Here is a 25415-nt window from a genome sequence, read left to right as displayed (position 1 = left end):
AGTATTAGAGCTCGACCGATTATGATTTTTCAACGCCGATACCGATTAATCGGCCGATTTAAAATAAAATAAAAATAAGTATTTATTTGTAATAATGACAATTACAACAATACTGAATTAACACTTATTTTAACTTAATATAATACATCAATAAAATCAATTTAGCCTCAAATAAATAATGAAACATGTTCAATTTGGTTTAAATAATGGAAAAAGAAAGTGTTGGAGAAGAAAGTAAAAGTGCAATATGTGCCATGTAAGAAAGCTAACGTTTCAGTTCCTTGTTCAGAACATGAGAACATATGAAAGTTGGTGGTTCCTTTTAACATGAGTCTTCAATATTCCAAGGTAAGAGGTTTTAGGTTGTAGTTAAGATAGTATTTATAGGACTATTTCTCTCTATACCATTTGAATTTCATATACCTTTGACTATTGGATGTTCTTATAGGCACTTTAGTATTGCCAGTGTAACAGTATAGCTTCCGTCCCTCTCCTCGCCGCTACCTGGGCTCGAACCAGGAACACATCGACAACAGCTACCCTCAAAGCATCGTTACCCATCGCTCCACAAAATCCGCGGCCCTTGCAGAGCAAGGGAAACAACTACTCCAAGTCTCAGAGCGAGTGACGTTTGAAACGCTATTAGCGCACACCCAGCTAACTAGCCAGCCATTTCACATCGGTTACACCAGCCATTAGGCTGATAGGCTTGAAGTCATAAACAGCGCTGTGCTTCCGAAGAGCTGCTGTCAAAACGCACTAAAGTGCTGTTTGAATGAATGCTTACGAGCCTGCTGCTGCCTACCATCGCTCAGTCAGACTGCTCTATCAAATCATAGACTTAATTATAACATAATAACACACAGAAATACGAGCCTTTGGTCATTAATATGGTCGAATCCGGAAACTATCATTTCGAAAACAAAACGTTTATTATTTTAGTGAAATATGGAACCGTTCTATATTTTATCTAACGGGTGGCATCCCTAAGTCTAAATATTCTTGTTACATTGCACAACCTTCAATGTTATGTCATAATTATGTAAAATGCTGGCAAATTAGGCGGCCCAAACTGTTGCATATACCCTGACTCTGCGTGCAATGAACGCAAGAAAAGTGACACAATTTCACCTGGTTAATATTGCCTCCTAACCTGGATTTATTTTAGCTAAATATGCAGGTTTAAAAATATATACTTCTGTGTATTGATTTTAAGAAAGGCATTGGTGTTTATGGTTAGGTACAGTCGTCCAACGATTGTGCTTTTTTCGCAAATGCGCTTTTGTTAAATCATCCCCCAGCGTTGCATCGATTATATGCAACGCAGGACACGCTAGATAAACTAGTAATATCATCAACCATGTGTAGTTAACTAGTGATGATTGATTGTTTTTTATAAGATAAGTTTAATGCTAGCTAGCAACTTACCTTGGCTTCTACTGCAGCCGCGTAACAGGCAGGCTCCTCGTGGAGTGCAATGAGAGGCAGGTGGTTAGAGCGTTGGACTAGTTAACTGTAAGGTTGCAAGATTGGATCCCCCGAGCTGACAAGGTGAAAATCTGTCGTTCTGCGCCTGAACAGGGCAGTTCACCCACCGTTCCTAGGCCGTCATTGAAAATAAGTGTCATTGAAAATAAATAATGGGTTCTTAACTGACTTTTTTTTTTTATCGGCAAAATATATATATATATTGCCGTCAGTACTGCCGTCAGTATTTACATGAGGGTGTTAGATCTCTAAAGTACTGCCGGCAGTATTTACATGAGGGTGTTAGATCTCTAAAGTACTGCCATCAGTATTTACATGAGGGTATTAGGAGATCTCTAAAGTACTGCCGTCAGTATTTACATGAGGGTGTTAGATCTCTAAAGTACTGCCATCAGTATTTACATGAGGATGTTAGATCTCTAAAGTACTGCCATCAGTATTTACATGAGGGTGTTAGATCTCTAAAGTACTGCCATCAGTATTTACATGAGGATGTTAGATCTCTAAAGTACTGCCATCAGTATTTACATGAGGGTATTAGGAGATCTCTAAAGTACTGCCATCAGTATTTACATGAGGGTGTTAGATCTCTAAAGTACTGCCATCAGTATTTACATGAGGGTGTTAGATCTCTAAAGTACTGCCATCAGTATTTACATGAGGATGTTAGATCTCTAAAGTACTGCCATCAGTATTTACATGAGGGTATTAGGAGATCTCTAAAGTACTGCCATCAGTATTTACATGAGGGTGTTAGATCTCTAAAGTACTGCCATCAGTATTTACATGAGGGTGTTAGGAGATCTCTAAAGTACTGCCATCAGTATTTACATGAGGGTGTTAGATCTCTAAAGTACTGCCATCAGTATTTACATGAGGGTGTTAGATCTCTAAAGTACTGCCATCAGTATTTACATGAGGGTGTTAGATCTCTAAAGTACTGCCATCAGTATTTACATGAGGATGTTAGATCTCTAAAGTACTGCCATCAGTATTTACATGAGGGTGTTAGATCTCTAAAGTACTGCCATCAGTATTTACATGAGGATGTTAGATCTCTAAAGTACTGCCATCAGTATTTACATGAGGGTGTTAGATCTCTAAAGTACTGCCATCAGTATTTACATGAGGGTGTTAGATCTCTAAAGTACTGCCATCAGTATTTACATGAGGATGTTAGATCTCTAAAGTACTGCCATCAGTATTTACATGAGGGTGTTAGATCTCTAAAGTACTGCCATCAGTATTTACATGAGGGTGTTAGATCTCTAAAGTACTGCCATCAGTATTTACATGAGGGTGTTAGATCTCTAAAGTACTGCCATCAGTATTTACATGAGGGTGTTAGATCTCTAAAGTACTGCCGTCAGTATTTACATGAGGGTGTTAGATCTCTAAAGTACTGCCGTCAGACTCTGGTTTGTTTTTACTCAATTTCAGTTGTGCTTCTTTAGCCGTTTTGCCTGAATATATAGTTGATGTTTTTACTGCTAGATTGATGCCTTCTTCACTGTGAGTGAATGTTTGCCTGAATATATAGTGGATGTTTTTACTGCTAGATTGATGCCTTCTTCACTGTGAGTGAATGTTTGCCTGAATATATAGTTGATGTTTTTACTGCTAGATTGATGGCTTCTTTACTGTGAGTGAATGTTTGCCTGAATATATAGTTGATGTTTTTACTGCTAGATTGATGCCTTCTTTACTGTGAGTGAATGTGGTATCCAGTTGCTGTCTGGTTTCTTCTGTGCTGTTTTGGGCTCATCTGTATGAATGTCTGATGTTGTACAGCTTACTGGGCTGTGAATGTCTGATGTTGTTCAGCTTACTGGGCTGTGAATGTGTGGTTGTTTCCATGTCTGTTATTTTGAGGAACAACGTAATTCGGCTGTGATCAGATGTTTTTATTGACAGAGCTGTATTTCTGTGATGGCACAAGTTCCTCTCTGTAGCCTGTGGGACAGTGAGTTACGATGTCAGCCTTACACCATGTCTCCTGCAGAATGATGACGTCAACATCTTGACCATTTTCTCGTAAACTCCAGTGCTAAACTCTTCAGTCCAAAGGTTGATGAGTTTAGGCCCTGAATGTTCCACATGTTAACTGATAGTGATTTCATGTTGCAGAAAGAAAGAATAGCAGTCAGAAAGACAGTAACTACTGAGTTGTTAAGAGTGATCAACAGGACAGTCCAAAATATACTAACTGCTGAGTGATCAGCTACTCTGATTTGATTTGATTTGATCAGCTGAGTGCTGCTGAGTGATCAACAGGAGTAGGGGTTAGAGAGTAGGGGTTATAGAGTAGGGTCTAGAGAGTAGGGTCTAGAGAGTAGAGAGTAGGAGCTAGAGATTAGGGGCTAGAGAGTAGAGAGTAGGAGCTAGAGATTAGCGGCTAGAGAGTAGAGAGTAGGAGCTAGAGATTAGCGGCTAGAGAGTAGAGAGTAGAGAGTAGGGGTTAGAGAGTAGGGGTTAGAGAGTAGGGGTTGGAGAGTAGAGAGTAGGGGTTAGAGAGTAGGGGTTAGAGAGTAGGGGTTAGAGAGTAGAGAGTAGGGGTTAGAGAGTAGGGGTTAGAGAGTAGGGGTTAGAGAGTAGGAGCTAGAGATTAGGGGCTAGAGAGTAGAGAGTAGGAGCTAGAGATTAGCGGCTAGAGAGTAGGGGTTAGAGAGTAGGGGTTAGAGAGTAGGGGTTAGAGAGTAGAGAGTAGGGGTTAGAGAGTAGGGGTTAGAGAGTAGGGGTTAGAGAGTAGAGAGTAGGGGTTCTGAATAACTCAGTAGTTACTGTATTTCGGACTGTCTTGTTTATCTCTATCTCTCTGAACAACTCAGTTACTGTATTTTGGACTGTCTTGTTCATCTCTATCTCTCTGAAGAACTCAGTAGTTACTGTATTTTGGACTGTCTTGTTTATCTCTCTGAACAACTCAGTAGTTACTGTATTTTGGACTGTCTTGTTCATCTCTATCTCTCTGAACAACTCAGTAGTTACTGTATTTCGGACTGTCTTGTTTATCTCTCTGAACAACTCAGTAGTTACTGTATTTTGGACTGTCTTGTTCATCTCTATCTCTCTGAACAACTCAGTAGTTACTGTATTTTGGACTGTGCTGTTTATCTCTCTGAACAACTCAGTAGTTACTGTATTTTGGACTGTCTTGTTTATCTCTGTGAACAACTCAGTAGTTACTGTATTTTGGACTGTCTTGTTTATCTCTCTGAACAACTCAGTAGTTACTGTATTTTGGACTGTCTTGTTTATCTCTCTGAACAACTCAGTAGTTACTGTATTTTGGACTGTCTTGTTCATCTCTATCTCTCTGAACAACTCAGTAGTTACTGTATTTTGGACTGTGCTGTTTATCTCTCTGAACAACTCAGTAGTTACTGTATTTTGGACTGTCTTGTTTATCTCTGTGAACAACTCAGTAGTTACTGTATTTTGGACTGTCTTGTTTATCTCTCTGAACAACTCAGTAGTTACTGTATTTTGGACTGTCTTGTTTATCTCTCTGAACAACTCGGTAGTTACTGTATTTTGGACTGTGCTGTTTATCTCTCTGAACAACTCAGTCGTTACTGTATTTTGGACTGTCTTGTTTATCTCGCTGAACAATTCAGTAGTGAGTAGTTACTGTATTTTGGACTGTCTTGTTTATCTCTCTGAACAACTCAGTAGTTACTGTATTTTGGACTGTGTTGTTTATCTCTATCTCTCTGAACAACTCAGTAGTTACTGTATTTTGGATTGTCTTGTTTATCTCTCTGAACAACTCAGCAGTTACTGTATTTTGGACTGTCTTGTTCATCTCTCTGAACAACTCAGTAGTTACTGTATTTTGGTCTGTCTTGTTTATCTCTGTGAACAACTCAGTAGTTACTGTATTTTGGACTGCCTTGTTTATCTCTCTGAACAACACAGTAGTTATTGTATTTTGGACTGGTGTGGGGTAGTAGACTGATGTGGGGTAGTAGACTGGGCCCGGTCCAGTCTGGTAGAGGTGGGTGTCTGGTGTGGGGTAGTAGACTGGGCCCGGGCCAGTCTGGTAGAGGTGGGGGTCTGGTGTGGGGTAGTAGACTGGGCCCGATCCAGTCTGGTAGAGGTGGGGGTCTGGTGTGGGGTAGTAGACTGGGCCCGATCCAGTCTGGTAGAGGTGGGGGTCTGGTGTGGGGTAGTAGACTGGGCCCAGTCCAGTCTGGTAGAGGTGGGGGTCTGGTGTGGGGTAGTAGACTGGGCCCGGGCCAGTCTGGTAGAGGTGGGGGTCTGGTGTGGGGTAGTAGACTGGGCCCGATCCAGTCTGGTAGAGGTGGGGGTCTGGTGTGGGGTAGTAGACTGGGCCCGGTCCAGTCTGGAAGAGGTGGGGGTCTGGTGTGGGGTAGTAGACTGGGCCCGGTCCAGTCTGGTAGAGGTGGTGGTGTTTGTCTACCAAGTGCCACGTCCTTTAGAGACTTGGCAAACATCCCTACTGTCTCCTTCCTCAGGTGGGTGGTCGTGCAGATGCTCTGGGGTGATTGTTGGGTGGTGAGCAACGTGTACGTTCTGGAGTAGGCCACACCCTCTGGTACGGGGATGAAAGTCTTTGCAGGGCAGCAGAGTGGAGATGGTGATGTGGGAGTTGGGGAACCGCCCAGATACCCTCTCTGCTGCTCTGTTGACCAGGCTGCCTACTCTCTCCTGCTCCTCTCGCAGGTTGTTGGTGCGGTGTGAATAATAATGTGGCCTGCTGTGCCAAAGTCAGGCTGGGACAGGATGTGGAGTGCATCCTGTGTTTTTTGGGCACCATATTTTGGACACCTCGTGGCGGGAGAAGAGGTTTTCCTTTATGAATTTCCCATTTGAATCAATGAGGATGGCCACATCAGTGGGTTTTACCAGAGTTGTGGGTTTACGATCTGTGGTTGGGGTACACAGGGTCTGTGTACATGGAGGGGTGTCTGTGTGTGGCTGGGATACACAGGGTCTGTGTACATGGAGGGGGGGGCTGCTCCTTCAGCTCAGTAACCCATACCTCTAACAGAGCCAGCCTGTCTCTCAGCAGGCTGGAGGTGGTGTAGCTGGGGGGCTGCTCCTTCAGCTCAGTAACCCATACCTCTAACAGAGCCAGCCTGTCTCTCAGCAGTCTGGAGGTGGTCATGGCTCTGGTGTTGGTAGGCAGGCAGGGGGGAGGACAGACCTGTTGTGTGGGTCTGGGTTGCTGCTGGTGGTGCCTGAGGGGAGAGGTCGGGGTGCTGTCCTTTTTGGTTTCCTCCATCTATCCCAGGGTGGGGAAGTCCTGCACAACAGAGCTGAGTGCAGCCCCACTGCCCTGGCTGAAATGCCTGGTTACAGTAGTGTGGTCTCTGTCAAATAACAGGTTTGTAACAGTCCTGTTGTGTGAGCAGTCAGCAAACTGGGTTCTCCCTCGGAATTCTGTTGTTAACGTTGATTCTTCCTTTCTCTGATTGGATTTAGACTGGAAATTCCAAGAACAAAACGGGGAGGAAGTCTCTCAGTCTCTGCTAGCGCTGCTAGCCGCCTCAGTGGCCATGTTGCTATGGTTACTACCAGTAAAACAGTTGGAGCTAGCCAGTAAGCTAATTGACAATATGAATGTAGCTATCTAGACAGGTCTTTTAACTCACACTCTCTGTCAATCCTTTCCTCCTGTATTGATCTTCAATTGTACCATTTGACTAATTTCATCTCGTTAATTTCACTCTTAACCAACATAAAGTTAGAAAGAGTTGTTCTTCTGCGTTACTGCCTCTATCTCTCTCAATCAGATAGTGTTGCAGAGCTCTGTAATGTTTATTTCCATCAAGTCTGTTTACTTCTCTGATATATACTGACACCCTATCCCAAATCTACCTCCTGACCCCTAATCTCCAACCGCTACTCTCTAACCCCTACTCTCTAACCCCTAATCTCTAACCTCTACTCTCTAACCGCTACTCTCTACTCTCTAACCGCTACTCTCTAACCTCTACTCTCTAACCTCTACTCTCTAACCGCTACTCTCTAACCCCTACTCTCTAACCCCTACTCTCTAACCGCTACTCTCTAACCTCTACTCTCTAACCCCTGCTCTCTAACCGCTACTCTCTAACCCCTACTCTCTACTCTCTAACCCCTACTCTCCAACCCCTACTCTCTAACCCCTACTCTCTAACCGCTACTCTCTAACCCTTACTCTCCAACCGCTACTCTCTAACCCCTACTCTCTAACCCCTACTCTCTAACCGCTACTCTCTAACCCCTACTCTCCAACCCCTACTCTCTAACCCCTACTCTCTAACCCTTACTCTCCAACCGCTACTCTCTAACCTCTACTCTCTAAACCCTACTCTCTAACACCTGCTCTCTAACCCCTACTCTCTAACCCCTACTCTCTAACCTCTACTCTCCAACCGCTACTCTCCAACCGCTACTCTCTAACCCCTACTCTCCAACCCCTAATCTCCAACCGCTACTCTCTAACCCCTACTCTCTAACCCCTACTCTCTAACCCCTACTCTCTAACCCCTACTCTCTAACCCCTACTCTCTAACCCCTACTCTCTAACCCCTACTCTCCAACCCCTACTCTCTACTCTCTAACCCCTACTCTCTAACCCCTACTCTCTAGCCCCTACTCTCTAACCCCTACTCTCTACTCTCTAACCCCTACTCTCTAACCCCTACTCTCTAGCCCCTACTCTCTACTCTCCAACCCCTACTCTCTACACTCTAACCCCTACTCTCTACTCTCCAACCCCTACTCTCTAACCCCTACTCTCTAACCCCTGCTCTCTACTCTCCAACCCCTACTCTCTAACCCCTGCTCTCTAACCCCTACTCTCTAACCCCTACTCTCTAACCCCTACTCTCCAACCCCTACTCTCCAACCGCTACTCTCTAACCTCTACTCTCCAACCCCTAATCTCCAACTGCTACTCTCTAACCCCTACTCTCTAACCTCTACTCTCCAACCGCTACTCTCCAACCGCTACTCTCTAACCCCTACTCTCCAACCCCTAATCTCCAACCGCTACTCTCTAACCCCTACTCTCTAACCCCTACTCTCTAACCCCTACTCTCTAACCCCTACTCTCTAACCCCTACTCTCCAACCCCTAATCTCCAACCGCTACTCTCTAACCCCTACTCTCCAACCCCTACTCTCTAACCCCTACTCTCTAACCCCTACTCTCTAACCCCTACTCTCTAACCCCTACTCTCTAACCCCTACTCTCCAACCCCTACTCTCTACTCTCTAACCCCTACTCTCTAACCCCTACTCTCTAGCCCCTACTCTCTAACCCCTACTCTCTACTCTCTAACCCCTACTCTCTAACCCCTACTCTCTAGCCCCTACTCTCTACTCTCCAACCCCTACTCTCTACACTCTAACCCCTACTCTCTACTCTCCAACCCCTACTCTCTAACCCCTACTCTCTAACCCCTGCTCTCTACTCTCCAACCCCTACTCTCTAACCCCTACTCTCCAACCCCTACTCTCTACTCTCCAACCCCTACTCTCTAACCCCTACTCTCTAACCCCTACTCTCTACTCTCCAACCCCTACTCTCTAACCCCTACTCTCTAACCCCTGCTCTCTACTCTCCAACCCCTACTCTCTAACCCCTACTCTCCAACCCCTACTCTCTACTCTCCAACCCCTACTCTCCAACCCCTACTCTCTAACCCCTACTCTCCAACCCCTACTCTCTACTCTCTAACCCCTACTCTCTAACCCCTACTCTCTAACCCCTACTCTCTACTCTCCAACCCCTACTCTCTAACCCCTACTCTCTAACCCCTGCTCTCTACTCTCCAACCCCTACTCTCTAACCCCTACTCTCCAACCCCTACTCTCTACTCTCCAACCCCTACTCTCTAACCCCTACTCTCCAACCCCTGCTCTCTACTCTCTAACCCCTACTCTCTACACTCTAACCCCTACTCTCTACTCTCTAACCCCTACTCTCTAACCCCTACTCTCCAACCCCTGCTCTCTACTCTCTAACCCCTACTCTCTACACTCTAACCCCTACTCTCTACTCTCTAACCCCTACTCTCTAACCCCTACTCTCTAACCCCTACTCTCTAACCCCTACTCTCTAACCCCTACTCTCTAACCCCTACTCTCCAACCCCTACTCTCTACTCTCTAACCCCTACTCTCCAACCCCTACTCTCTACACTCTAACCCCTACTCTCTACTCTCTAACCCCTACTCTCTAACCCCTACTCTCTACTCTCTAACCCCTACTCTCCAACCCCTACTCTCTAACCCCTACTCTCTAACCCCTACTCTCTAACCACTACTCTCTAACCCCTACTCTCTAACCCCTACTCTCTAACCCCTACTCTCTAACCCCTACTCTCTACTCTCTAACCCCTACTCTCTAACCCCTACTCTCTAGCCCCTACTCTCTAACCCCTACTCTCTACTCTCTAACCCCTACTCTCTAACCCCTACTCTCTAGCCCCTACTCTCTACTCTCCAACCCCTACTCTCTACACTCTAACCCCTACTCTCTACTCTCCAACCCCTACTCTCTAACCCCTACTCTCTAACCCCTGCTCTCTACTCTCCAACCCCTACTCTCTAACCCCTGCTCTCTAACCCCTACTCTCTAACCCCTACTCTCTAACCCCTACTCTCCAACCCCTACTCTCCAACCGCTACTCTCTAACCTCTACTCTCCAACCCCTAATCTCCAACCGCTACTCTCTAACCCCTACTCTCTAACCTCTACTCTCCAACCGCTACTCTCCAACCGCTACTCTCTAACCCCTACTCTCCAACCCCTAATCTCCAACCGCTACTCTCTAACCCCTACTCTCTAACCCCTACTCTCTAACCCCTACTCTCTAACCCCTACTCTCTAACCCCTAATCTCCAACCCCTAATCTCCAACCGCTACTCTCTAACCCCTACTCTCCAACCCCTACTCTCTAACCCCTACTCTCTAACCCCTACTCTCTAACCCCTACTCTCTAACCCCTACTCTCCAACCCCTACTCTCTACTCTCTAACCCCTACTCTCTAACCCCTACTCTCTAACCCCTACTCTCTACTCTCTAACCCCTACTCTCTAACCCCTACTCTCTAGCCCCTACTCTCTACTCTCCAACCCCTACTCTCTACACTCTAACCCCTACTCTCTACTCTCCAACCCCTACTCTCTAACCCCTACTCTCTAACCCCTACTCTCTAGCCCCTACTCTCTACTCTCCAACCCCTACTCTCTACACTCTAACCCCTACTCTCTACTCTCCAACCCCTACTCTCTAACCCCTACTCTCTAACCCCTGCTCTCTACTCTCCAACCCCTACTCTCTAACCCCTGCTCTCTAACCCCTACTCTCTAACCCCTACTCTCTAACCCCTACTCTCCAACCCCTACTCTCCAACCGCTACTCTCTAACCTCTACTCTCCAACCCCTAATCTCCAACCGCTACTCTCTAACCCCTACTCTCTAACCTCTACTCTCCAACCGCTACTCTCCAACCGCTACTCTCTAACCCCTACTCTCCAACCCCTAATCTCCAACCGCTACTCTCTAACCCCTACTCTCTAACCCCTACTCTCTAACCCCTACTCTCTAACCCCTACTCTCTAACCCCTAATCTCCAACCCCTAATCTCCAACCGCTACTCTCTAACCCCTACTCTCCAACCCCTACTCTCTAACCCCTACTCTCTAACCCCTACTCTCTAACCCCTACTCTCTAACCCCTACTCTCTAACCCCTACTCTCCAACCCCTACTCTCTACTCTCTAACCCCTACTCTCTAACCCCTACTCTCTAGCCCCTACTCTCTAACCCCTACTCTCTACTCTCTAACCCCTACTCTCTAGCCCCTACTCTCTACTCTCCAACCCCTACTCTCTACACTCTAACCCCTACTCTCTACTCTCCAACCCCTACTCTCTAACCCCTACTCTCTAACCCCTGCTCTCTACTCTCCAACCCCTACTCTCTAACCCCTACTCTCCAACCCCTACTCTCTACTCTCCAACCCCTACTCTCTAACCCCTACTCTCTAACCCCTACTCTCTACTCTCCAACCCCTACTCTCTAACCCCTACTCTCTAACCCCTGCTCTCTACTCTCTAACCCCTACTCTCTAACCCCTACTCTCCAACCCCTACTCTCTACTCTCCAACCCCTACTCTCCAACCCCTACTCTCTAACCCCTACTCTCCAACCCCTACTCTCTACTCTCTAACCCCTACTCTCTAACCCCTACTCTCTAACCCCTACTCTCTACTCTCTAACCCCTTCTCTCCAACCCCTACTCTCTACTCTCTAACCCCTACTCTCTACTCTCTAACCCCTACTCTCTACTCTCTAACCCCTACTCTCTACTCTCTAACCCCTACTCTCTACTCTCCAACCCCTACTCTCTACTCTCTAACCCCTACTCTCTACTCTCTAACCCCTACTCTCTACTCTCTAACCCCTACTCTCTACTCTCTAACCCCTACTCTCTATCTCTAAACCCTACTCTCTAAACCCTACTCTCTACTCTCTACTCTCTACTCTCTAACCCCTACTCTCTAACCCCTACTCTCTAACCCCTACTCTCTAACCCCTACTCTCTAACCCCTACTCTCTAACCCCTACTCTCTACTCTCTAACCCCTACTCTCCAACCCCTACTCTCTACACTCTAACCCCTACTCTCTACTCTCTAACCCCTACTCTCTAACCCCTACTCTCTACTCTCTAACCCCTACTCTCTAACCCCTACTCTCTAACCCCTACTCTCTAACCCCTACTCTCTACTCTCTAACCCCTTCTCTCCAACCCCTACTCTCTACTCTCTAACCCCTACTCTCTACTCTCTAACCCCTACTCTCTACTCTCTAACCCCTACTCTCTACTCTCTAACCCCTACTCTCTACTCTCCAACCCCTACTCTCTACTCTCTAACCCCTACTCTCTACTCTCTAACCCCTACTCTCTACTCTCTAACCCCTACTCTCTACTCTCTAACCCCTACTCTCTATCTCTAAACCCTACTCTCTAAACCCTACTCTCTACTCTCTACTCTCTAACCCCTACTTTCTAGCCACTACTCTCTACTCTCCAACCCCTACTCTCTAACCCCTACTCTATACTCTCTAACCCCTACTCTCTACTCTCCAACCCCTACTCTCTAACCCCTACTCTCCAACCCCTGCTCTCTACTCTCTAACCCCTACTCTCTAACCCCTACTCTCTACTCTCTAACCCATACTCTATACTCTCTAACCCCTACTCTCTACTCTCTAACCCCTACTCTATACTCTCTAACCCCTACTCTCTACTCTCTAATCCCTACTCTCTACTCTCCAACCCCTACTCTCTAACCCCTACTCTCTACTCTCTAACCCCTACTCTCTAACCTCTACTCTCCAACCGCTACTCTCCAAACGCTACTCTCTAACCCCTACTCTCTAACCCCTACTCTCTAACCCCTACTCTCTAACCCCTACTCTCCAACCCCTACTCTCTAACCCCTACTCTCTACTCTCTAACCCCTACTCTCTAGGCCATCCTCTCTTCCCCCTACTGTCTATCCCCTACTCTCTAACCCCTACTCTCTAACCCCTACTCTCTAACCCCTACTCTCTAACCCCTACTCTCCAACCCCTACTCTCTAACCCCTACTCTCTACTCTCTAAACCCTACTCTCTAACCCCTACTCTCTAACCCCTACTCTTTAGGTTGGCACTGTTACCTTGTGGTGACGTTTCCACTCGGTATGTAGCATCAGCTTCCCCTCCCCAATCCTTAACACCACGTCACAGTTTTACCAGTGTGTTCCTACCCTTGTCTGTTTCCTAGGGTGATTACATGGAGGACCGAGAACTATGTCCCCATGGTGACGACGTCACCGCAGGATATGATGTCATCCTGTGTCTGGGCGTGACCAAGTGGGTCCAACTGCACGGTGGCGACGGGGGCGTGGTCAGAATGTTCAGACAGATCTATACACACCTACGACCAGGTGGCATTCTCCTCCTGGAACCACAACCCTGGAGCTCCTACTGCCGCAGCAAGAACATCACGGTACACACACACCACGGAACACACACACCACGGTACACACACACCACGGAACACACACACCACGGAACACACACACCACGGTACACACACACCCCGGTACACACACATCACGGTACACACACACCACGGTACACACACACCACGGTACACACACCACGGAACACACACACCACGGTACACACACACCACGGAACACACACACCACGGTACACACACACCACGGAACACACACAACACGGTACACACACACCACGGAACACACACACCACGGTACACACACACCACGGAACACACACACCACGGTACACACACACCACGGTACACACACACCACGGTACACACACACCACGGAACACACACACCACGGTACACACACACCACGGAACACACACACCACGGTACACACACACCACGGTACACACACACCACGGAACACACACACCACGGTACACACACACCACGGAACACACACACCACGGTACACACACACCACGGTACACACACACCACGGTACACACACACCACGGTACACACACACCACGGAACACACACACCACGGTACACACACACCACGGTACACACACACCACGGTACACACACACCACTGTGCACACATACCACGGAACACACACACCACGGTACACACACACCACGGAACACACACACCACGGTACACACACACCACGGAACACACACACCACGGTACACACACACCACGGTACACACACACCACGGTACACACACACCACGGTACACACACACCACGGTGCACACAAATCAAATCAAATCAAATTTATTTATATAGCCCTTCGTACATCAGCTGATATCTCAAAGTGCTGTACAGAAACCCAGCCTAAAACCCCAAACAGCAAGCAATGCAGGTGTAGAAGCACGGTGGCTAGGAAAAACTCCCTAGAAAGGCCAAAACCTAGGAAGAAACCTAGAGAGGAACCAGGCTATGTGGGATGGCCAGTCCTCTTCTGGCTGTGCCGGGTGGAGATTATAACAGAACATGGTCAAGATGTTCAAATGTTCATAAATGACCAGCATGGTCGAATAATAATAAGGCAGAACAGTTGAAACTGGAGCAGCAGCACAGTCAGGTGGACTGGGGACAGCAAGGAGTCATCATGTCAGGTATTCCTGGGGCATGGTCCTAGGGCTCAGGTCCTCCGAGAGAGAGAAAGAAAGAGAGAATTAGAGAGAGCATATGTGGGATGGCCAGTCCTCTTCTGGCTGTGCCGGGTGGAGATTATAACAGAACATTGCCAAGATGTTCAAATGTTCATAAATGATCAGCATGGTCGAATAATAATAAGGCAGAACAGTTGAAACTGGAGCAGCAGCACGGCCAGGTGGACTGGGGACAGCAAGGAGTCATCATGTCAGGTAGTCCTGGGGCATGGTCCTAGGGCTCAGGTCCTCCGAGAGAGAGAAAGAGAGAAGGAGAGAATTAGAGAACGCACACTTAGATTCACACAGGACACCGAATAGGACAGGAGAAGTACTCCAGATATAACAAACTGACCCTAGCCCCCCCGACACATAAACTACTGCAGCATAAATACTGGAGGCTGAGACACACACGCCACGGAACACACACGCCACGGTGCACACACCACAGAATACACACACACACCATTACGGTACACACACACACACCATCACAGTACACACACACACCACGGAACACACACACACCATCACGGTACACACACACACCATCACGGTACACACACACACCATCACGGTACACACACACACACACCATCACGGTACACACACACCACGGAACACACACACACATCATCACGGTACACACACGCCACGGAACACACACGCCACGGTGCACACACCACAGAATACACACACACACACCATTACGGTACACACACACACACCATCACAGTACACACACACACCACGGAACACACACACACCATCACGGTACACACACACACCATCACGGTACACACACACACCATCACGGTACACACACACACACACCATCACGGTACACACACACACACACCATCACGGTACACACACACCACGGTACACACACACCACGGAACACACACACACATAATCACGGTACACACACACCATGGTACACATACCATCACGGTACACACACACACACACACCATCACGGTACACACACCATCACGGTACACACACACACACACACACCTATCACGGTACACACACACACCTATCACGATACACACACACACACACCTATCACGATACACACACACACACACACCTATCACGGTACACACACACACCTATCACGGTACACACACACACACACACCTATCACGTTACACACACACACACACCTATCACGGTACACACACACACACCTATCATGGTACACACACACACACACACCTATCATGGTACACACACACACACACACACACACCATCACAGTACACACACACACACACCATCACAGAACACACACACACACCTCCACCACGGAACACACACACACACCATCACGGTACACACACACACACACACACCATCACGGTACACACACACAGGGAGCTATATAGACATCAGCTGACTTGAGTCCAGGTTGATCGTACAGGGATCCCAATACCAGGGATCCCAATACCAGGGATCCCAATACCAGGGATCCCAATACCAGGGATCCCAATACCAGGGATCCCAATACCAGTGACCCCAACACCAGGGACCCCGACCCCAGGGACCCCAACACCAGGGACCCCAACCCCAGGGACCCCAACACCAGGGACCCCGACCCCAGGGACCCCGACCCCAGTGACCCCAACACCAGGGACCCCAACACCCGGGACCCCGACCCCAGGGATACCAGGAAGCAGAAAGGTGTTTGGAACTTCTACAGTGTATGACATCAGCATGTGTTGTGTTTCCTAGGAGACGACGTACAGGAACTACTGCGATATCAGACTGAGACCTGACAACTTCTGTTGTTACCTCACCTCTACTGTGGGCTTCACCTGTTACAGACTACTGACTGATACAGGTAACAATGTGTGTGTGTTAACAGTGTGTGTGTGTGTGTTAATAGTGTGTGTGTGTGTGTGTGTTAACAGTGTGGGTATGTGTTAACAGTGTGTGTGTGTGTTAACAGTGTGTGTGTGTGTGTGTTAACAGTGTGTGTGTGTGCGTTAACAGTGTGGGTATGTGTTAACACTGTGTGTGTGTTAACAGTGTGTTAACAGTGTGTGTGTGTGTGTGTGTGTGTGTGTGTTACCAGTGTGTTAACAGTCTGTGTGTGTGTTAACCGTGTGTGTGTGTGTGTGTTAACAGTGTGTGTGTGTTAACAGTGTGTGTGTGTTAACAGTGTCTTAACTGTGTGTGTGTGCTAACAGTGTGTTAACTGTGTGTGTGTGTGTGTGTCTATGTGTGTACTTGTGTTAACTGTGTGTGTGCTTGTGTTAAGTGTGTGTGTGTGTGTGTGCACTTGTGTTAACTGTGTGTGTGTGTGTACTTGTGTTAACTGTGTGTGTGTCTGTGTGTGTGTGTGTGTGTGTGTGTGTCTGTGTGTGTGTGTGCTAACAGTGTGTGTGTGTTTGTCTGTCTGTGCACTTGTGTTAACTGTGTGTGTGTGTGTGTCCCAGGATTCCAGAGGCCAATCTACCTGTTCCACAAAGGCCCCGCCCCCAGGAAGTGACTGGGTCAAGATATGACACGTGAGTGCCGAAGCACCGCAGGAAGTGGACCGCTGCCGAGAGCGCTGCCTGGCTCCATGGAAACAACCGCCCAGCTGGTATGATTGGTGGACGCTCACCACTACCTGAACTCTGGTGGAACGCTCAAACCGTGATTGGATGAGAGGAGCTTCTAATGACTCATAACTGATTGATCAGTCAGGCAGACTGACAAAACTATTAATCAATGATTAGTTAGTCAGCCAGACTGACTGACCAAACTATTAACAGACTGAACTAGAGACTTGTAAACCACACAGTTCACGGCCAGGGCACCCTCCTATCTCTCTCCACTCAGTCATCTGTCTACTGAGACGTGGCGTCCTGGTTGAGCCCTCTGCAGAGCCAGTTTCACCCTCTCTGATTCAACCCCACTGAATGAACAGGGAGCCTGGAGGAGGAAGTAGAAACTAGAACCACAAGGAGCCAAGCGGGGCCTGAGTGTGTGTCTGCCAGTTCTTCTCCAGTGTGTGTACGAGGAGGCATGTTATTATATATATGTGTGTGTGTTTCTGTGTGTATGAGGGAGGTTGTAATTGTGTGTGTGTGTGTGTGTGTGTGTTTCTGTGTGTATGAGGGAGGTTGTAATTGTGTGTGTATGTGTGTGTGTTTCTGTGTGTATGAGGGAGGTTGTAATTGTGTGTGTGTGTGTGTGTTTCTGTGTGAATGAGGGAGGTTGTAATTGTGTGTGTGTGTGTGTGTGTGTTTCTGTGTGTATGAGGGAGGTTGTAATTGTGTGTGTGTGTGTGTTTCTGTGTGTATGAGGGAGGTTGTAATTGTGTGTGTGTGTGTGTGTGTGTGTGTATGTATGTGTGTGTGTGTGTGTGTGTGTGTGTGTGTGTGTGTGTGTGTGTGTGTGTTTCTGTGTGTATGAGGGAGGTTGTAATTGTGTGTGTGTGTGTGTGTTTCTGTGTGTATGAGGGAGGTTGTAATTGTGTGTGTGTGTGTGTGTGTTTCTGTGTGTATGAGGGAGGTTGTGTGTGTGTGTGTGTGTGTGTGTGTGTGTGTGTGTGTGTGTGTGTGTGTGTGTGTGTGTGTGTGTGTGTGTGTGTGTGTGTGTGTGTGTGTGTGTGTGTGTGTGTGTGTGTGTGTGTCATTAACAAGCTGATGTTTCTTTATAAAAGTGTTCTTCCTAGTGTGTGTTCTGAGAGGTGGGACTTCCTCCCTGCCTAATGAGGTCATTTCCTTCCAGACTCATCCATGTTTTAAACAGTAACCTGCTACAATAAACTGTCTTCTTCTGATCCAGTGTGTGTGTGTGTCAGACCTGTTGTTAAGAACTGCCTCTAGGTACCAGTTTAACGGACCCAGATTATGCCTCGTCCAGAACTAAAAAAACTAATGAAATGGAGAATCTCCAATGAACATACTAGTTACTCTGGACTAGACTTCATCTGGGTCTGAAACCCTAGCTGATATAGACCAGTTCCTCTTTAGTTTCCTCCAACCGCAGGATTTACCTCCATCTCATCACTCAGTGGAATTCTACTTCCCCTGCTGGACATGAAGGTGAACTACAAGGCCCAGTCTTCTACTTCCCCTGCTGGACATGACGGTGAACTACAAGGCCCAGTCTTCTACTTCCCCTGCTGGACATGACGGTGAACTACAAGGCCTAGTCTTCTACTTCCCCTGCTGGACATGACGGTGAACTACAAGGCCCAGTCTTCTACTTCCCCTGCTGGACATGACGGTGAACTACAAGGCCCAGTCTTCTACTTCCCCTGCTGGACATGACGGTGAACTACAAGGCCCAGTCTTCTACTTCCCCTGCTGGACATGACGGTGAACTACAAGGCCTAGTCTTCTACTTCCCCTGCTGGACATGAAGGTGAACTACAAGGCCCAGTCTTCTACTTCCCCTGCTGGACATGAAGGTGAACTACAAGGCCCAGTCTTCTACTCAGGACCCCCAGCTTTGATCATTTCAATCAGCTGTGTAGTACTAGTTCTAGTAGAGGGCAAAAATCAAAATGTGCACCCCTTGGTGTCCATTGAGTTTGGTAGCGATGAACTAGCATCTCCGCCGGCCGCCCCTCCTCCTGCGGCTAACCCCAGGGCAGTGGCGGGGAGCTCTGGCTCGGCGTCGGGGCATGGTGGTGCTAGTTAGCTGTGTGTTTCTCATTGGTTTGTTTGTTATTATGATGCAATAAAGCGTTAGTTTGAAACAACAGTTTGTTTTGATCTGGCCGTGGTCTGGCTGTCTATCAGTAGACCTACTATCTACCTAGCAGCGTTGACTAGTGGCAGGCTGGCAGTGTACAATAGACTGGGTGAGGTCAAACCATAGAGATGACTAGAGGACTCATCTTTATTCCTGTTCCATTATAGCTTCTGTGACAGCATGGGCAGCGTCATTGAGGCTACAACCCATAGGAATCTCCACCCAGTTGACTACTTTAAAATGGTGGAAGCCCTCTATCATTCAAACTGATAGGTAGTTATTTTTTATTAATTGTTTTAGTCATTTCGCAGACGTTCTTCTCCAAAGCGACTTACAGGAGCAATTAGGTTTAAGTGTCTTGGGGATTTGAACCAGCAACCTTTCGGTTACTGGCCCAACCTCTAGGCTACCTGCCGCACAGGAAGTGATCTGAATATAAGGGTGCTCTCTAGTGGCTAGATGTTCTTTACCATTCGGCCATCAGATTTGCCACCAATGCTCCTTATAGGACACCTCACTGCACTCTATACTCCTCTGTAAACTGGTCATCTCTGTATACCCGTCGCAAGACCCACTGGTTGATGCTTCTTTATAAAACCCTCTTAGGCCTCACTTCCCCCCTATCTGAGATACCTACTGCAGCCCTCATCCTCCACATACAACACCTGTTCACTCCCCCCTATCTGAGATATCTACTGCAGCCCTCATCCTCCACATACAACACCCGTTCTGTCAGCCACATTCTGTTAAAGGTCCCCAAAGCACACACATCCCTGGGTCGCTCCTCTGTTCAGTTCACTGCAGCTAGCGACTGGAACGAGCTGCAACAAACACTCAAACTGGACAGTTTTATCTCCATCTCTTCATTCAAAGACTCAACCATGGACACTCTTACTGACAGCTGTGGCTGCTTCTCGTGATGTATCGTTGTCTCTACCTTCTTGCCCTGTGTGCTGTTGTCTCTACCTTCTTGCCCTCTGTGCTGTTGTCTCTACCTTCTTGCCCTGTGTGCTGTTGTCTCTACCTTCTTGCCCTGTGTGCTGTTGTCTCTACCTTCTTGCCCTGTGTGCTGCTGTCTCTACCTTCTTGCCCTGTGTGCTGTTGTCTCTACCTTCTTGCCCTGTGTGCTGCTGTCTCTACCTTCTTGCCCTGTGTGCTGTTGTCTCTACCTTCTTGCCCTGTGTGCTGTTGTCTCTACCTTCTTGCCCTGTGTGCTGTTGTCTCTACCTTCTTGCCCTGTGTGCTGTTGTCTCTACCTTCTTGCCCTGTGTGCTGTTGTCTCTACCTTCTTGCCCTGTGTGCTGTCTCTACCTTCTTGCCCTGTGTGCTGTTGTCTCTACCTTCTTGCCTTGTGTGCTGTTGTCTGTGCCCAAGAATGTTTGTACCATGTTGTCGTCATGTGGTGTTGCTGCCATGCTATGTTGTCATCTTCAGTCTCTTTATGTAGCATTGTCTCTCTTGTCATGATGTATGTTTTGTCCCATATTCTTATTTAATTTATTTTTAATCTTAATCTTTTAATCTTAATTTGTACTAAACTGACTTACCTAGTTAAATAAATTGAGAATATGAGTTTTTTTATTTATTCTACAAATAGTTTCTAATTATCAGTTTATTGAGATGTCATTAAAAATAGATGCTATTTTGAATTGTTTAATTGGAATTTCAGTTTATGTCGTGAATTGAATGCCTTCAATTCAAATTGACCCCAACCCTGACAAATACAGTACCAGTCAAAAGTTTGGACACCTCATTCAAGGGTTTTTCTTTATTTTTTATTCTACATTGTAGAATAATAATGAAGACATCAAAACTATGAAATAACACATATGGAATCATGTAGTAACCAAAAAAGTGTTAAACCAATCTAAACATATTTTATATTTGAGATTCTTCAAAATAGCCACCCTTTATCTTGATGACAGCTTTGCACTCTCTTGGCATTTTCTCAACCAGCTTCATGAGGAAGTCACCTGGAATGCATTTCAGTGTTCCTTGTTAAAAGTTAAATTGTGGAATTGTGACCAGGTAGGGGTGGTATACAGAAGATAACCCTATTTGGTAAAATACCAAGTCCATATTATGGCAAGAACAGCTGAAATAAGCAAAGAGAAATGACAGTCCATCAATATTTGAAGACATGAAGGTCAGTCAATCTGAAAATTTGCAGTGCAGTTGCAAAAACCATCAATCGCTATGATGAAACTGGCTCTCATGAGGACCGCCACAGGAAAGGTAGACCCAGAGTTACCTCTACTGCAGAGGATAAGTTCATTAGAGTTATCAGCCTCAGAAATTGCAGCCCAAAAGTAACAGACACATCAGCTGTTCAGAGACTGTGAATCAGACCTTCATGGTTGACTTTCTGTAAAGAAACCACTACTAAAGGACACCAATAATAAGAAGAGACTTGCTTGGACCAAGAAACATGAGCAATGGACATTAGACTGGTGGAAATCTGTCCTTTAGTCTGATGAGTCCAAATTTGAGATTTTTGGTTCTACCGCCGTGTGTTTGTGAGACGCAGAGTAGGTGAACGGATGATCTCCGCATGTGTGGTTCCCACCGTGAAGCATGGAGGAGGAGGTCTGGGGGTGCTTTACTGGTGACACTGTGATTTATTTAGAATTCAAGGCACACTTAATCAAACTGTTCTATAAACTACTCATGTTACAAAACAATACGTTACTATGGTAACTGAAACATGTTTCATAGCCTGTTCTCATTTGAACTACTATGGTAACTGAAACATGTTTCATAGCCTGTTCTCATTTGAATTACTATGGTAACTGAAACATGTTTCATAGCCTGTTCTCATTTTAATTACTATGGTAACTGAAACATGTTTTATAGCCTGTTCTCATTTGAATTACTATGGTAACTGAAACATGTTTTATAGCCTGTTCTCATTTGAATTACTATGGTAACTGAAACATGTTTTATAGCCTGTTCTCATTTGAATTACTATGGTAACTGAAACATGTTTCATAGCCTGTTCTCATTTGAATTACTATGGTAACTGAAACATGTTTCATAGCCTGTTCTCATTTGAATTACTATGGTAACTGAAACATGTTTCATAGCCTGTTCTCATTTGAACTACTATGGTAATTTAAACAACATGGACTTTCTCCATCAAGACACTTTCTGCTTTCGACTCAAATCAATGAAAATCTCATTTCCAGGGTGAATATATGTTTATTCATGTACACACAGTGCCTTGACCTTTTCCACATTGTAAAATGTATTAAATAGATTGTTTCCCCTCACTAGCCTACACACAGAACCCCATAACGTTAAAGTGGAATGTTTGACATTCCTTCCAATTAAAAATGAAAAGCTGAAATGTCTTGAGTCAATAAGTATTCAACCCCTTTGTTATGGCAAGACTACATAAAGTTCAGGAGTAAACATGTGCTTAACAAGTCGCAGAAGTTGCAGGAACTCTGAATGACTACCTCCTCTCTGTACCCCACACATACAATTATCTATAAGATCCCTCAGTCGAGCAGTGAATTTCAAACACAGATTCAACCACAAAGACCAGGGAGGTTTTCCAATGCCTCACAAAGAAGGGCACCTATTGGTAGATGGGTCAAAATAAAAATCAGACATTGAATATCCCTTTGAGCATGAGGAAGTTATTAATTACACTGGATGGTGTATCAATACACTCAGTCACTACAGAAATACAGGCGTCCTTCCTAACTCAGTTGCCGGAGAGGAAGAAAACCACTCAGGTATTTAACCATGAGGCCAATGGTGACTTTAAAACAGTTACAGAGTTTAATGGCTGTGATCAGAGAAAACTGAGGAGGGATCAACAACATTGTAGTGCCTCCACAATACTAACCTAAATGACAGAGGGAAAATTAAGCATGTACAGCATCAACATATTCCAAAACATGCATCCTGTTTGCAACAAGGCACTAAAGTAATACTGCAAAATAAATGTGGCAAAACAATTCACTTTTATCCTGAATACAAAGAGTTGTTGGATTTGCCCCAAACATATCACTGAGTACCACTCTTTATATTTTCAAGCATGGTGGTGGCTGCATCATGTTATGGGTATGCTTGTAATCATTAAGGGCATGAGTTTTTCTTTAAAAAAAAATTGAATTAAGCACAGGCAAAATTTTATTGTAAAACCTGGTTGTCTGCATTCCACCAGACACAGGGAGATTAATTCACCTTCCAGCAGGACAATAATAAAATGTTTAAAAAAGGCCAAATCTACTCCGGAGTTGCTTACCAAGATGACAAGTAGATGGTTCCTGAGTGGCCGATTTCCAGTTTGACTTAAATCTACGGCAGACCTGGAAATGGTTGTCTAGCAATGGGCAAATGTTGCACAATCCAAGTATGGGACTCAGCTGTAATCTCCGCCAAAGGAGCTTCTACAAAGTATTGACTCAGGGGTGTGAATACCTATGTAAATGAGATATTTCTGGGTTTAAATTTTTATACATTTGTAAAAATGTCTAAAAACATGTTTTCACTTATGGGGTATTAGATAGATGATACTTTCTGAACGCTCTATACCAGTCAAGGGGTCTGAATACTTTCTGAACGCTCTGTACCAGTCAAGGGGTCTGAATACTTTCTGAAGGCTCTGTACCAGTCAAGGGGTCTGAATACTTTCTGAACGCTCTGTACCAGTCAAGGGGTCTGAATACTTTCTGAATGCTCTGTACCAGTCAAGGGGTCTGAATACTTTCTGAACGCTCTGTACCAGTCAAGGGGTGTGAATACTTTCTGAAGGCTCTGTACCAGTCAAGGGGTCTGAATACTTTCTGAAGGCTCTGTACCAGTCAAGGGGTGTGAATACTTTCTGAACGCTCTGTACCAGTCAAGGGGTCTGAATACTTTCTGAAGGCTCTGTACCAGTCAAGGGGTCTGAATACTTTCTGAACGCTCTGTACCAGTCAAGGGGTCTGAATACTTTCTGAATGCTCTGTACCAGTCAAGGGGTCTGAATACTTTCTGAACGCTCTGTACCAGTCAAGGGGTGTGAATACTTTCTGAAGGCTCTGTACCAGTCAAGGGGTCTGAATACTTTCTGAAGGCTCTGTACCAGTCAAGGGGTCTGAATACTTTCTGAACGCTCTGTACCAGTCAAGGGGTCTGAATACTTTCTGAACGCTCTGTACCAGTCAAGGGGTATGAATACTTTCTGAACGCTCTGTACCAGTCAAGGGGTGTGAATACTTTCTGAACGCTCTGTACCAGTCAAGGGGTGTGAATACTTTCTGAAGGCTCTGTACCAGTCAAGGGGTCTGAATACTTTCTGAACGCTCTGTACCAGTCAAGGGGTGTGAATACTTTCTGAAGGCTCTGTACCAGTCAAGGGGTCTGAATACTTTCTGAAGGCTCTGTACCAGTCAAGGGGTGTGAATACTTTCTGAACGCTCTGTACCAGTCAAGGGGTCTGAATACTTTCTGAAGGCTCTGTACCAGTCAAGGGGTCTGAATACTTTCTGAACGCTCTGTACCAGTCAAGGGGTCTGAATACTTTCTGAACGCTCTGTACCAGTCAAGGGGTCTGAATACTTTCTGAACGCTCTGTACCAGTCAAGGGGTCTGAATACTTTCTGAACGCTCTGTACCAGTCAAGGGGTCTGAATACTTTCTGAATGCTCTGTACCAGTCAAGGGGTCTGAATACTTTCTGAATGCTCTGTACCAGTCAAGGGGTCTGAATACTTTCTGAAGGCTCTGTACCAGTCAAGGGGTCTGAATACTTTCTGAATGCTCTGTACCAGTCAAGGGGTCTGAATACTTTCTGAAGGCTCTGTATAAGACATAACACAGGTGTGCCAACTAAAATGTATATCCCAGACCAGCTTGAAGAATAGGATAAAGACACATGAATGTAAGTCAGCTATTGTATGAATGACTGGTTGCATAAAATACATTTTAAATGGCTAGGAGACAGATAAGGAGACTCTTGCTGTAATCAAAGGGGAAGGCACCACTGAAGGCCCCAGTATTCAGTCAGGCAGCTTGAAGCAGATGTGTCACCATCCAGGCCC

The 25415-nt window shown here is 46.1% G+C and overlaps 1 protein-coding gene across 4 annotated transcripts in view; it reads left to right on the top strand.

The window, feature by feature from the left end:
• Positions 1 to 17830, top strand: part of si:ch1073-157b13.1 (7SK snRNA methylphosphate capping enzyme) — a 28716-nt gene extending 10886 nt beyond the window's left edge. For all 4 annotated transcript variants that reach the window (XM_036958408.1, XM_036958407.1, XM_036958409.1 and 1 more), the window contains 3 exons: positions 13283 to 13507; positions 16421 to 16529; positions 17128 to 17830. In XM_036958408.1, coding sequence (XP_036814303.1) covers positions 13283 to 13507; positions 16421 to 16529; positions 17128 to 17180 — 387 coding nt within the window. In that variant the 3' untranslated portion in view covers positions 17181 to 17830. The remainder of the gene's footprint in view (positions 1 to 13282; positions 13508 to 16420; positions 16530 to 17127) is intronic.
• The last annotated feature ends 7585 nt before the right edge of the window (positions 17831 to 25415 follow it).

Source organism: Oncorhynchus mykiss, chromosome 21 (genome assembly GCF_013265735.2).
Source record: "Oncorhynchus mykiss isolate Arlee chromosome 21, USDA_OmykA_1.1, whole genome shotgun sequence".
Lineage (NCBI taxonomy): Eukaryota > Metazoa > Chordata > Actinopteri > Salmoniformes > Salmonidae > Oncorhynchus > Oncorhynchus mykiss.
Note: the sequence above shows the minus strand (reverse complement) of the source record. Positions and strands in the feature narration are given on the sequence as shown.